General features: G+C 49.0%; 1 protein-coding gene across 1 annotated transcript; it reads left to right on the forward strand.

The window, feature by feature from the left end:
• Positions 1-4897: 4897 nt before the first annotated feature.
• LOC136294734 (cytochrome P450 4B1-like) lies at positions 4898-12257 on the forward strand. Its single transcript, XM_066192771.1, has 12 exons — positions 4898-5553; positions 6394-6535; positions 7238-7282; positions 7367-7494; positions 7917-8041; positions 8136-8287; positions 8493-8599; positions 8770-8960; positions 9257-9390; positions 9811-9875; positions 10561-10643; positions 11338-12257. The coding sequence occupies exons 1-12, from the start codon at positions 5368-5370 to the stop codon at positions 11504-11506; spliced, it is 1527 nt and encodes a 508-aa protein (XP_066048868.1). The 5' UTR covers positions 4898-5367; the 3' UTR covers positions 11507-12257.
• The last annotated feature ends 2192 nt before the right edge of the window (positions 12258-14449 follow it).

A 14449-nucleotide genomic window follows, 5' to 3' on the forward strand; every position in this document is an offset into this window, starting at 1 on the left:
ACATGGAGAGACAGAAAAGGTAATATGAATCAAAAATACCCTGCTGTTTGCAATCACAGCAAACGTCTTACTTGGATGCATAAACACAAGTATTTCTAAAAAATTTTCCACTTCTGTCTCTTTCAGCAGATGAAATGAGACAGTGTCCTTCAACCCTGCTTGGAGATTTAAGTATGAAAGCAACTGCATCTACTCCAAGCTTACATACTCTAAAGTGCAAAATGAGAAAATTTTTAATCAAAATAACTGAAGTTACCAGAAGTAAATTACATACATCTCTGTATTGGATGCAATTTTCTTATAAAGACAAGATTTGAAAAAAAATACCATCTAAAAAGGAGTGGATGAACCTTGGCATTCCAGCATGAAAGACTAAAGGACAAGCATCTAATGAGCAAGAGCAAAGGCTGAAATCATGGTGTACCTGCTGAAAGAAAGCAGGTTAAAGGGGATCATGCTCGGTGAACTTGACATAACAGTCCTCAGGTAAATAAACGGCAGCTGCTAAATTGCATCTGGGTAGATATGGATTACACAACATCAAGCACTCCCTAAGATTTCTCAAGCCCTGGCACAGGTTATCTGGGGAGTCTGCAGAGGTTTTAAAAGTTGGTGACTGGTTTTGCTGAATACTCCAGAAGCCCAGAGGAGGTAATGGATGTGGTAGAAGGCTGGGGAAGGTTTGGTTTTGTTTGGGTTTTGTGAGTGGACTGAATTTGGGGTACAGGAAAAGCTGCACTGCTGTTGCCCCAACTGGACCATCTAACACATGAAAGTTCCTGGCCCTAGGATGGAAAAGTCTGACTGCTCCTGTCTTCATCTTGTTCATTGTCTTCCTCATGGCTTTCAGGATTCACTGAAAACCTGCCTCTTCATATCTGAAGAGGGAAAGGGAAGACACTCTGCAGCATTCTCACTGTCCTGTCAGAGTTGTGCTTGTGGCTTCTTTGCATGAGAAGGGAGCAGAGCCTGGTTTCCCCCTGCAGCCACCCAAACCCAGCATAAAATCTGCTTACAAATCTCTCCTTGGTGCTGGCACCTCCCAAGCCCAGGAACTGGAGACACTCTGCTAAATGACAGCCCATACATGGCAGCCTAGCTCACAATTTCCCTGAGCCACAAGAGCCAGCACTGCGTGCCAGGCCAGCTCTCCACGCCAGGCCAGCTTGCCTGCATCCCACATCCTGCATCCCACATCCCATATCCTGCATTATCTCATGTCCTGCATCACAGATCTCCCATGGCTGCCCTGCTTCTCAACAGGAGAGCAAGGCTGAGGCTGCAGCAGGACTTCTGGAGCTACTGTGCCCCAGTGCCAGAGCGAGCCAGATCTCCCCAGAATGTGATTCCTCAGAGCAATTCCCTGCAGTTACCTTTCCCCTCCTAGGTATTAGAGATATAGTATTAATAAAAAGACCTGGTCACGGTTCACTGCAATAAAAACAGCCAAGGACCAGCTGCAGGAAGTTTACCTCCTTCTTCAAACATTACCTACTTTCTGCAGAAAGGGTAATTGCAAAAATGTTAGGCTGACCTTGGACTGTGCGATTCAGACCTTCAGATAACTCTTTCAGCAAGAGCTCATGGGAGTGGCTGTACGAGGTGCAACAAGTAAAGTCTTTGTTTCAGTTAAAAACGTCTCGGATTTTTCTCCTTGCGGATTGGTTTTCCGACAGTAGCAGGGCAAAGGTGCCACCTACTCCTGCAGGTTTTCCTTTCCCCACAGGTTATCACCGGCGCTGTGCGGCCACGTCCCGATCACGTGAAGGGTGTCTGTCTGTCTCAGTGCGGTGGTGGCACTTTTTTGGATGCTGCCAGGCATGGTGGAAGCAGCAGGACCAGCAGGAAGAGCCGCTGGCTCACAGCACCGGGGATGCAGTCCCTGCGCAGGACCCACCCCGCTCTCCGGGAAAACTCACTGTCAGATGGCACCAGCAATTTCCATCTAAACTCTGCTGGGATTTTACACTGGAAGCAGCCTGTAAATTAAATAAGTATTGCAACGTATTTGTAAGACAGCTGTATTAAATGCTTCCAGATATACATTCATCCTCCAGACATGTGTGGTCAGATGGGATCCAGGCAGATTGCATTACTCTGCAACACTTGCTGGGTTCTTGCCATGATTTTCTCATCTATCATGTGTTTGGAAGCTTGAAATGCTTTTTTTTTTTTTTTTTTTTGGCATTACTGCTACATTTCATCTGTCATCACTAAGTGCTGCAGGAACACACAGGGACAGATGGGCCTGTACTCCTCTTCCTATGTGAACAAACACAGGCACTACTAGGGAAAGCAGCTGCTGAAAGGTCATATGCTGGGGCAAAGTACCCATTTGCCACCTAAATTTCACCTGCTCAGTAAACCACTTTTTCTGCAGTGAATTCCAGCAATGTGAGTTAAATCAGTGAGGAAGATCCTCGCTTTCTTCTGCTTAGGTGTTTAAAGTGAGTGGAGAATTTCCCAAGACCCAGAAAACAAATTCCACCGCCTGCTGTGTCCATGGTTGTGGTATGGGATGGAAATTCTTCAGTGTAGGTGGGTTATGTTGATGGCCTGAACTCTTGTGGCCCCACTGCCATCACCTGGACATCCAAAGCATTAAGCCAAGTCTCCAGAGGCTCTCTGCAAATGTTTGACAGCTTTCCAAGTGTCCTTTAGCACCCAGCTGCAGTTTCAGCAGTCTCAAATGTCCACAAGGCCAATCCAAGGCCCTGTTCCCCCTGGCAGCCTCCCCAGAATGCTGTGGCTCTCAGAAGACCCTTGTACCTGCTTTTTCATGCTGAGATCTTCTTCTGGAGTCCTCCAGCACCAGGGCTGTAGATTCTCCTGGTGCTAACAGATTGTTCTGGCCTTGTCCCAGGCCCTTAAAATGATCAAAACAATACTGTCTCTTTTCACTTTTCTCCACTTGCAGCTCTGCAGCAACTCCACTTTCCCTTTTGGACCTTCATTGTTTCTTCCCCTGGAAAACTCCCTGAGTTTTCTTCCCCAGGCTGTGAGTGTTCATGGCCTCTCTTGCTTTGAAACCTCTGAAATACATTAGAAAGGTTCTTCTCTCTGCTCCACCAGTGAAATACAGAATGCAGAGGCTGGAGGCTGGATTAAGCAACCAGTTTTGCTACCACCCAAGATCAGATCCTTGCTCCAAATCCCCATAAATGTGGGTTTAGATACTCTGTCCTCTATGTTCCCACCGTATCAGCTCAGCACTTGACATCTCACTTGCCCTTCAAGACAACCCATATCCCTTGGCTTCATGCTCAACAGTGGTTACTGGTTATTTTATAGCATTAACAAAGCTAGTCTGATAAAAATTGACCCTTTTCATGGTCAAACCCACTCTCCAGGACTTTTTCACCGCTGAGAATTTCAGTTTAATCTGCAGCTGCACCAGAAATTCCATCTACTGGCCTGGCCCCTCCACCTGTGGGTTTCTGGGTATTTATGGGTTATTTTGTGGGGGGTTGCTGAAAGGTGCCAGCCAAGTTCAGATTGGTCAGTCTGGTAATGATGTAGGTTCCACAGGACATTCCAAACACCTCCACTGGCACTGAACAAAGGCTCAACCATCAGACCTCTCTCTTTTCCTTGTGCAGACCTTGTGAGGGACCCATCTATGCAGCATCATAATATTTATGAATGTTCTGCAGGTCTTCACATGGGAGTTTGTCATATCAAACCAGGTCCCTTATGCTCTGGCTACAGCCAACGCCATCCCTAAGAAATATCTAACCTGATTACATCCTCCTGAAGATCAGTCTTTAACTCTGCCCTGAACTTTCACACAGATCCAGCTGGTTCAGCATAAAAAGGTACACTAATTTTCATGAAGATGTCCAAGTGTGTGAAAAGGTAATGCTGCTCAGTGTTGTGCCTACCAGGAATGTTCTATAAGGCAATGACAATGAACATCAGACAAACAGTGGGGTTTTTTCAACAAAATGACCATACAAGCAGAAAATGTGAGATATGGCACATTTTAGGCTAAAAACTAAAGGGAAGTGCCCAAACATCTGAAGTCCTCTGTCTCAGATATGTCTAACATTGAAAAGAAGCACATACAAAGTTCAGCAGCCCTTACTTATATTGTAACCTATCAGACTATCAGCCTCCACAGCTGACAACCCATTTGATCCTCATAATATCCCAAAGACACAAAGGGACATTATTTCAGCCCATCTAGGAATCCTACTCTTACAATATGCATGGAAGTCAGCCACACATGTAAGACTTCCAGCCTCAGGTCTCCAGTAACTCCACACTGCCATTCCACATTTCTGTGCTTATGGGATGCAAACCCAGGTAAGCAGCAGGATCTGCACAGGCATTGCAAGGAGGGTCCTACCTGGGCCCCAACCAAGCACTGCATTGGAGAGACAAATGCAGAGATGCAGAGCCTTTTTGGAGGTGAGATGCGGAGTGGACAGTGGAAGGAGGGCTCACCAGGCCTGTAGAGGAAACATGGCCTTGCCATCACACCTCCCCATCGTGTGCTCTCAACCTTGCTGCAGCTCACTTCACTGCTCTGCAGCTTTTCCTCTGCTGGTCTCATCTACTGACCATGGTAATTCCTCTGGACAGCAGTTTTGTCTCCTGGCTTGTCTGTGGAAGGAGCCCTTGGGGAGCAGGGCCACTTCCCTCATGTGCTGTTGGAGTTGTGCCCATTCTCTCGATTACAGCCTTTTGCCTCCTAAAGATCAACCTTTAACTCTTCCCTGAACTTTCACATGGATCCAGCTGGCTCAGTATGAAAAGGTACACTAATTTTCATGAAGGTGGCCAAGTGTGTGTAAAGGTAACGCTACCCAGTGTAGTGTCTACCAGGGATGTTCTCCAAGGCAATGACCCAGCAGAGCTGGGTGATGCTGCAGTCACACAGAGCACGGCTGTCACAGATGGAGGTGGCTGAATCCCTGCAGCCCACTCATTGTGGCCTATGCGTTCCTCACTCCCTGTGGGCAGATGAACATCTTCTGTACCTGAACTCTCCGAGGACAGCACGGAGCTCAGCTAGAGCCCCAGCCTGCCTACATCTCACCTCCTCCCTCCTCTGGCTTCATCCCCCTGGGCATGGAGGACTGTGGATGTTTGTGGCAGGGTTTCTGGGACTCCAGAGAAAGAAGGAAATATTCAGAGGCTGTTTGTTCTCCATGTTGCGGAGATAACCTGCATAAACCAGGTCAAAGGGTGACACAGGCTGCTGGCTGAGCTGACGCAGTGTTTGCCATGATATCCCAGCAGCTATAAATTGCTGTCACCTCTACTTCAGGGCTCAACTCCCGCAGAGGAGGAGGAAGAGGATTTTACCTGCACTGAGATCCCCACCTGGCTAAGGCGTGAGAGAAACAGGGAGGAGAAGGCAGCATGGCATCTCTGCTAGACAACATAGCCAGACCTTCTGCTATCGTCCTGCAGCTGTCTGTGCTGCTTGGTGTAGCCTTTGTGGTGCTGAAGGTGCTCCAGTTCTACTGGGAGAGGAAGAAACTCGTCAAAGCTATCGAGGCATTCCCTGGCCCCCCAAAACACTGGCTCTATGGCCACAACCACCTGGTAAGGAGTGGGCTGGGCTCAGCCAGGGTGGGTTTGTCTCAGCTGTGCAAGGCATCAGTCAGGATGAGAAGGATGGGATGGGGTGTATGTGTCCCCTACTGCTGTCTCTTCCTACAGGAGAGGACCCCTGCACAGAGAGTGCCAAGGTTTCTGCGGGGCAGGAGGAAAGGGTGCTGGATATGTGGTGTGCATCATTTGGCAAAAAAAGAGTCATGCTCTTTTCAATCATGACCTTAAACAAAGAGTTATGGGGCTTCCATGAAGTTATTTTAGTATGACCAATCGCAAAATGTCTCTTTGCTTTATGAAACCTTCTACCAATAAGAGTGTCTTACCCTATAGCCGTTGAAGTGTTTTAATGTAGCCATTTTCATCATTCCATAGTGAAGATGTTTTGCTTTCACACTGCATGCCCACCTTGCACTGCTGAAATTGGGGAACAGGGGTGTGACAGCCTTAGTCCTCCTGGCCCATCCACCAGGCTTCCTGGCATTGCCCATGCCAGCTGTAGCTCCCAAGTGCAGCACAGAGCTGCTCCAAGCCCAGGCCATCCTAAGGTGTCTCAGCCCAGCAAGGGTGTCTCCATGGAGCTGTCTTGTGCTGCAGGGAGTTGGTGGCTCAGGCAGCTTTACCCCCTGTGAATGGCCCTTTGCAATGCTGATCCTCTCCTCCACAGGCAGCATAAAAGACCCTGTATGCCAAGTCCTCCCACTCTTCCTTCATTTTCCGAGAAAGAATGTCTTGCATCTGCGTTTCATGAGACAGCAGGTTTAACCTCTCTCTTCCTGGCATGTCCCTCTTTTTCTGCCTTTATTAATCCCTGATTAACTCTCATTGCAGATACATCCTGAAAAAGTATTACACCAGTTAGTGTCATGGGGAGAAGAATATCCCTATGCCTTTTCCAGATGGCTTGGACCAGTCCTGCCTTCTCTAATCGTCCACCATCCTGAATATGCCAAATGCATATTTGGCCGAATGGGTGAGTCTCTACCTCCAATTTTGAGAAGTCTTTCACACTTTCCCAGCAAGAAAATTCTGGGGAACTTGCCTGGAGTTGTCTCCTCCACCGGCTTCCTTCACAGCTATTGCAATTCTTCTTTTGCTCCTCTTCACAAACTCCAAGGCTGCCCCAGGTTTCATGGAGCAGTTTGTATTCCTGTCCAAACTGAGACCAGGTGCCTGCTTCTTCCAGTTTCCTGTCAGTTCCCAATTTGAGGGTCATCTGTCTTCTTGTCCTCTATGGCTTCTACCACCACAATATTTGTGCTTCCCAGTAAACCCAGTAAAAAGTGTGAGCTGTCATGGCAATGGCTCTCAGAAGGCATCTTAAGTCTTCCCCTCTGCTCCTTTCTGTGGAGCATGAGTGGTACATACATGGTCATCCCCACTAATTCCCATCCATTGTTCTCAGTTCTCGAATTTACCATGGCTGTTTCATTTCCACACACATTTTTTTGTTCTAACTTTCTCTGTTTTTTCATGTCCACTGCAGTCATAATTGTAGATGATCACTTTTAAACTCCACCTCTGGTGGTACAGTATTTTAAGTATTGAAATGAGACTAATTCTATCATGTGATCTAGAGGGTGAAATCTAATGCAAATTTATCCTCAACTTGCTATTTTGTTCTGTTGAATTCAATAGTTATCAATACATTTCTGATATCTGATCCATTTTACAGATCCCAAGTCCAGTGTACCCTACAGATTCCTATTTCCCTGGATTGGTAAGTCAAAAGCAGTAGTAAGGCTGTCAGAGCTGTGGTCAGAGCCTGCAGGAACTGATTGTGCCTTTGCTGTTTGTGCATCAGGGAAGGGGCTGCTGGTCTTGGAAGGAAGCAAATGGTTCCAGCACAGGAAGATGCTCACCCCAGCCTTTCATTATGATGTGCTGAGACCTTACGTGACCCTGATGTCAGACTCAGTCAAAGTGATGCTGGTAAGAATCCCCACTCCTGCCACTTTTACCTTTCAGCTGTAAAACAGTGAAAATAAAAAATGAGTGGGAGAAAGAGATGGCACTTAGAAAATTTCGACTTTCACTGAATTTTTGGAGTAGTTTTGAAGTTCTAAACTTGCTCCCCTCACCTTCCTTTGGACATTCCACTTGTTCTTTCTCTTTGTTTGCCAACAAATCAACCACTGCAAGGATATCCTTTCATGCCTTGATGATTATCCTTTCATACCTGGGAAAAGAAATGCGCAGAAGAGTTAGATTAGGTTCATGGAATATCATTGATTAGGACCTCTGCTTCTGGAAAAGAAAGCAATTAGCAGTGTGGGTCTGGGAAGAGGGACAGGAAAATATGACCTGACCACAGATGGTGGTCTGTCTCTCCTTACCCCTGCCCCTCCCTCTAGGATAAATGGGACAAGAAGATCGCAGAGAGGAAGTCAGTGGAGGTCTCTCAAGATATCAGCTTGATGACACTCGACAGCATCATGAAATGTGCCTTCAGTTTTAATTCCAACTGTCAGACTCAGAGGTCAGTGCCTGAATTTCCAAACCCTGGGAAAGCAAGGGTTCCTGTTTCACCACTCATTTTGCTAACACCAGCTTTGACCTCGGCCTCCTTGCAGCAACTCCAACTATTATATTAGAGCTGTTTATGACCTGAGCTACCTCCTGAGCTATAGAATCCAGACTTTTTCCTTCAAGGATATCTTCTATGGCTTGACTAGCAAAGGTCGCAAGTTTCAGGAAGCCTGCCAGCTGGCCCACAACCACACAGGTATTCCTACCCCTTTCTCCCCAGCTCTGTCTCCCAGCTGAACCTCTCCCCTGCTTGCCCCTGGAGTGGCTCAGAGTGTGGTCACAGCGTGGACTGGCTAGAGGGTTATACATTAAACAGAGTCCAAGCTGATGACTGAGAGGTCAAGTACATGAGGGTACTCTGGAGGGGCAGGAGTCACCAAACTGATCTCTCTTCTCTGCAGATAAGGTAATACAAGAAAGAAAGGTGTTGCTCTCCAATGAGAAGGAACTTGAGAAGATCCAGAAGAAGAGGCACCTGGATTTTCTGGACATTCTTCTTTGTAGCAAGGTGAATGTTTGAAATGATCGTACCAAATGCCAAAGAACAGAACTGTGTGGCACTGAGGGTGCATCAGCACAAGAAGGGAAGCGCAAGAGACACCAAATCATACAAGTTCTTGGGGTATAAAAATTAAAAGACCTGTGTTCTTAGGAATGACATGCTCTCCTCTTTCTTAGGATGCAAATGGGGTTGGACTGTCCGATGAGGATCTGCGTGCCGAGGTGGACACCTTCATGTTTGAGGGCCACGATACCACTGCCAGTGGGATCTTCTGGCTCTTCCACTGCATGTCACTGCACCCTGAGTACCAGCAACGGTGCCGAGAGGAGATCCAGGGCATCCTGGGAGACCGAGATACCATTGAGTGGTAAGATAGGACTTCTTACTCCTTTATCTTAAACTCTTTTAATTTACCCTTGAAGGCCTTTGACATAGTCCCACCCAACTTTCTTCTCCCTATATTGGAGAGATTAGGATTTGGTGGGTGGGCTGTTCAGTGGCTGAGGAATTTTTTGGAAGGTGGAATCCAGTGGGTAGTGCTCAATTGTCCAGGTCAGTGACAAGTGGTTTCCCTCAGGGGTCTGTACTGGCACAGACCCTTAACATCCTTGTCAATGACACGGAGAAAGGGACTGAGTGAATCCTCAGCAAGTTTGCTTTCAGGGAGGATCTTGGGAAGATGACCTACACCACGATGTGCATCAAAGAGAGCTTACGCCTGTTTCCACCAGTTCCTACTGTGTCCCGACAGCTCTCCAAACCTGTCACATTTCCTGATGGACGCAGCCTGCCAGCAGGTTTGTGGAGTTTGTTCATCCTTCATGCTGCTGTCTGTGGCAAGTGTGACTTCCTTGCTCTGTGGGGAGGGGCTGGAGGGTCTTCCAGACTCCCTTCTCTCTCCTGTAGCTGTATGGAGCTACCACAGCTTGCTGCCACAGTGAGCCTGGAAAGGGTGGCCAGACAGAGTCCCAAGGACATGCTCCAGAGCTCAGAGGGGACTTGTGGAATGCTGTTCCTGGCCAAGTGAAAGTGGTACACTGATAGAAAAAAAAGGGACCCCGCTCTGAGATCTTTGACGTGTGAGGTTTTCAGGAGATCCCTGCCAGACCTCCTGCAACAGGCCCTCGAGAGCCCAGGGAGGGAGAGTAATCCAAAAACACCTCTCCTGCATTTTTACTCTGAGGTGTCATGAGCTTTTTCTCACTTTTCTTTCACAGGCGCCCTGGTTGGACTGAACATATTTGGTATTCACAGGAACCGGGAAGTGTGGGAGGACCCCGAGGTATTTCACCTTAATAACAAGAAAGGGAAAATGGTCTCTGAGCCCAGACATCCATTCCCCTTGAAGAAGGCAGTCTGTGTCTCCCTCCCACGTTGTTTTTTTTTTTTTCTTGTCATTCCAACAGTCCACATCTAACTGCAAAGTTCAATTGAGTAACCAAACACCCCAAAGATTTTGAACATGACAAAGGGCTGGGAAAGGGTGTTCAATAGTCTCTCTTTGTGCAGGGTGACACAGAGATGCTCTGATTGCTTTCAGCTACCCTGCAAACACTTAGAATGGTGTGAGAAGTCCCAAGCCCCACAAGACAGTGTTTGATTTGAAGATGATATTTTAGAGGCTTCAAAAATTATCTGGGAAGTTTGAAGAAGGGTGCATAGCTGCCTCTCTCCAGTGGCTGTCTGGAGAGCAAGGATCAGGCACCTCTGGAATGGAGGGATCCTGGCTTGATCCCTGCTGCCATGGATGAGAAAACACCTGCAGGCATCTTGGGCATTGTGGTGGGTGACCAGAGTATCTCCAGGGGGACGATCCACTCAGGGGTTTGTAGAGAGATGACTGTCATCTGCAGCTCCCCCAGGAGCAGCAGAGGTCACATCCAGCCCTAACCTGGGGACCAGGGAAGAACCCGGTGCTGCTCAGATCAGACCAAACACTGACCAAACGGTCTTTTTTGCTTCCACAGATTTATGATCCTCAGAGGTTTTCTCCAGAGAACTCAGCACAGAGACACTCCCATGCTTTTGTGCCTTTCTCTGCTGGATCCAGGTGGGACATCCTTCATCCCTCTCCTTCCTATCAGGCTGCCTTGCATGTGAGACCTAGCTCAGATGTGAGCTGCTAAGGCTAATCCTCCCTCAGTCTCCACACGCCAAGTTGGCTGGGCCAACTCAAGTAGGCTTTCAGTAATGGGATCTCCTATTACAGCATCTCCTGTAATAGGATTTCCATGCTCTGTCAGCTCTGTGGTCACTGTAGGATTTCACGTGTTTTTCTTGTGGCTTTGTGAAGACGTTGACATTCTCTGTTGCCTATGTTGGGAATACCATTCCCTTGTTTAGGGGGGAATCCCAGTGCACCTCAAAGCCAAGGGGGCCAAGTCTCCATGCTTTATCAATAGACAGATGTAGGATACTGAGGTCTCAGTAGCTTGTAAGAGGATCACCACACAGAGCCAGAGATAGCCTTTTGGAGGTGTCTGGGCTTTAATCTGGATGCTGGCTGCACTTCCTAGTGAAGTAAGCCCCTGTTCTCTCAATCTCGTATCTTTTTTCAATGTTTAATAAAAAAATAAATAGCAAAAACCCACCACAGAGTTGGGGGCATCAGGGGCTTACTCAATAAGATGCGGTGTCATCCTCACAGCAGCCAGAGATCCCCCAGCTCACACAAGGGGTGAGTCCAGCTCGGGGGTGCCTGGGGTTGAAGGCAGGGCCTGGAGCACTTGTCACTCTGTCCCCAGGAACTGCATCGGGCAGCAGTTTGCCATGAATGAGATGAAGGTGGCGCTGGCCTTGACCCTGCGGCGCTTCGAGCTCTACCCGGACCCATCCAAGTTTCCCATAATGATACCACAGCTCGTCCTCAAGTCCAGCAATGGGATACACCTGCATTTGAAGAGGATTTTCTGATCCCACATGGTACCACGGCAGGGGAGCAAGAGCTCTCCCAAGGGACACCCTCCACCCAGAGGTTTAAGAGGGGATCACCACCCAGTGGCCCCATTGGACCTCTCCCATATGTTAATTCTGTCCCACTGTTGTCCAGAGGGGCTTGCTGAGCCCACAAACACCAAACCCAGCAGGTCCAGTTCTCCTCGTTGCAGGGGGAGCAGCACTCCTAAGGGGGTTCCACAGCATGGCTGTGGCCCATCCTTCACCTCCATGGGCATCCTCCATGTCCTCCTCATCTCTTCATCTCCAACCTACCCTGATAAGCTCCCTGTCAGGACTTCTGTCACCTGCCTGTGGATTTGTCCCATTGTCAGTTCCCCACTTGAGCTTGGCAGTGAACAATACCTGGCATGGTTTGCAGGGATGCCTAAAGCCTGGGTGCTGCCCCAGCACAGTCCCTGCCCTGCCTCCAGCCTGGCTGTGCCAGGCCAGAAGGGCTCTTTCCAGCCACCTCACTGCATCCCCACGCACCTCCCTCCCAAGGATTCCTGCTCTGGGGCTGGCACTGTGCCCACCATTACAGAGATGAATGCCTGTGGTTCCTTTCTGCCCCAGCTCTGAACTTCCTTGAGCTGAGGGTGCTCAGGAGCCAGCACAGAAAATGCCACCAGCTAACCTGAGGAAGCACTTGGCACACTGGAAACAACATGTGATCAGCATTGTTCTCCTCTCTGAAATGAAAATAAAGCCTCGTGGTGATGATCTCCAAGCATGGCTTTGGCTTCCTTTGCATTTGGGGGCCCAGCAGGGTACAGAAGGAGTCCCAGCAGGCCAGAGGCAAGGCTGCACCCAAGGGTGCAGCACTGTCAGTGTTTCCTCAAGCCACAAGCACTGTTTCCATGCACCCTGTTGAGCCTGTTTCCACATATCCCACACCATCCATCACCTCACCTTTGACTCCAGGAGCTTCAGTGGTAGGGAAACAACTGAAATGATCTGTGGTCAAACAAAGCAAAACAGAAATACACCCTGCACACACAAAAGTGCTGGTGGCAAGAACTATGTCAGCTTGCAAAATAAAACAAGAGGAGACGTGGCTCTGCCTCAAACCCTGTCCTGCAGAGGCTGAGAACTGCCTGCTCAGTTCAAGAGTGGCCTGCCCAAGGGGTGCAGGTGAGCACTGGCCCTGGAATTTGGCTTGTTGTGGGGGTACAGGAAGCCTTTCCTCAGCACCAGTCCAGGTGGATCCAGCTCATCTGGATGAGCTGCAGGTCCAGGGTGTGAAATGGATCAGTAGGTGGCAGTGGGAGACTCAGAAAAAGTCCTCCCTGGTCCCTGGTAAAAACCCCTGGGCTTGGCAGGCAGCACGGCCAGGCACAGCAAGGCAGATGATGTGTCCTGTCCCTGGGGACATCCCTGTCCCCCCCCTCCCCTCAGCAGAGCAGCCACTGCTTTCTCAGAGTCCCCAGTGTGTCTGTGGGGTTCCTCAAAGCCCAGGGGAAATTTGTCACTGCGAGGGCCTGGGCACTCAGCAGGCAGCAGGGGAAACTAAGGCACAAAAACCTGCCTATGTGTCATGCCACAGTGACAGACAAGGCTGTGCAGCTTTCACCCACAGCACTGGCATTACCAGAATCACTGCAGACACCAACATATCCAAACCATGTCTGTCTGCCTGGGCAGCTCTGCTGATGGCCAGATCAGGAGAGTTAAACCCGATCATCTCCACATCTGACTGAATTCCTGCAGCCCTCCTGCTCCTCAGCTCTGCTGCCTGTTGCATCCTTAGCTTGAGAAACAAAATTCTCCTCAGGCCGGAGCCAGAGCTTTGTTTTGGCTATCCAGGTACCAAAAGTGACAGGGATGCTGAGATTAACCAGCAAGGTGCAGCTTGGGTTTATGTTGCAAGGCAGCTGAAGACCAAGTTCCTCTTCTCCCAGACCTCCCCTTCTCACCCACAGAAGCAGACTCGATTCAGGTTGTGCAGATGCCAGTGCCACCACTCTGGCACCAGTCTGAAAGGCCAGACTCCTGCTGTCCTCCTCCCCAGTTCCAGCACAGCAAGGCCTTCAGAGGGCAGTGGTTTTAAAACACCTTTTTGTTACTGAGAAATCCTATTTGTCAGACATTTCAGCCACCCGCCTGGGAAGAGGCTAACCACCTTGAAGCTCTGCACATCTACTCTTCAGCAGGTGGTCCAAGAAATGAACTTCAGGTGCACTTGGCCACAAAGACTCATCCCAGTCTCCTTGGTGGTAGGTTCCAAAAGAAACCCTGTGGCACTTAAAGGTGTCACTACAGCATCTTCTGGTTTGGGAATGATGGGGAAGGACCCCCAGCTGCTGCCCACCCTATGGCCTGTACAGTGCCCTGTGTTTTGGGGCCATCACCCTATTCCCTGCCATGACCTAAACAGCCCGTTTGTTTTCCAGGTGTCCTTCTGATTGCTGGATTGTCATAAATGGCCAAACCCCAACTACTTCCAGGGGAGACTTTCTCCAAGGAATCTGCTCTAGGTTATTTTCTTGGGAAAGAGAGGAGAGACTGCTGCCGTTTTTGATGCAAAAACTGGATTGTTATTCCAGGCAGCTATGACCGCAATTGAGGTAAGCAGAGCCAGACACTTTAAAATCTCTTCCTGTTAAGAATCATGCTTAAACCAGGTTTGCAGTTTGAAGGGCCAAAGCTTTTGAGGGAAGGTCTCGCAGCACCAATGCACCGTGAAGCCCTAAAGCAGCAGCAACCTGGAGAAAATTCTTCCAGTTTTCAGCTTAGCCAGGTCAAACTGAGCAGCACAAACATCCCCCCACCTTCAAACGGTGGCAGTTTCTGGACAGCGGCTTGTACAAGATAACCTCCTCTGCCAAGCCACCACCAAACGGTCGGGAGAGCAGCAGAGGAGCTGTGCGAGGAGCCGGGCAGCAGCCAGTGACACAGATCTAATCGCCCGCGCGTTTGCCC

Source organism: Chamaea fasciata, unplaced genomic scaffold, assembly GCF_029207755.1.
Source record: "Chamaea fasciata isolate MVZ Bird 193981 ecotype frontalis unplaced genomic scaffold, bChaFas1.0.hap1 SCAF_10, whole genome shotgun sequence".
Taxonomy (NCBI): Eukaryota; Metazoa; Chordata; class Aves; order Passeriformes; family Sylviidae; genus Chamaea; species Chamaea fasciata.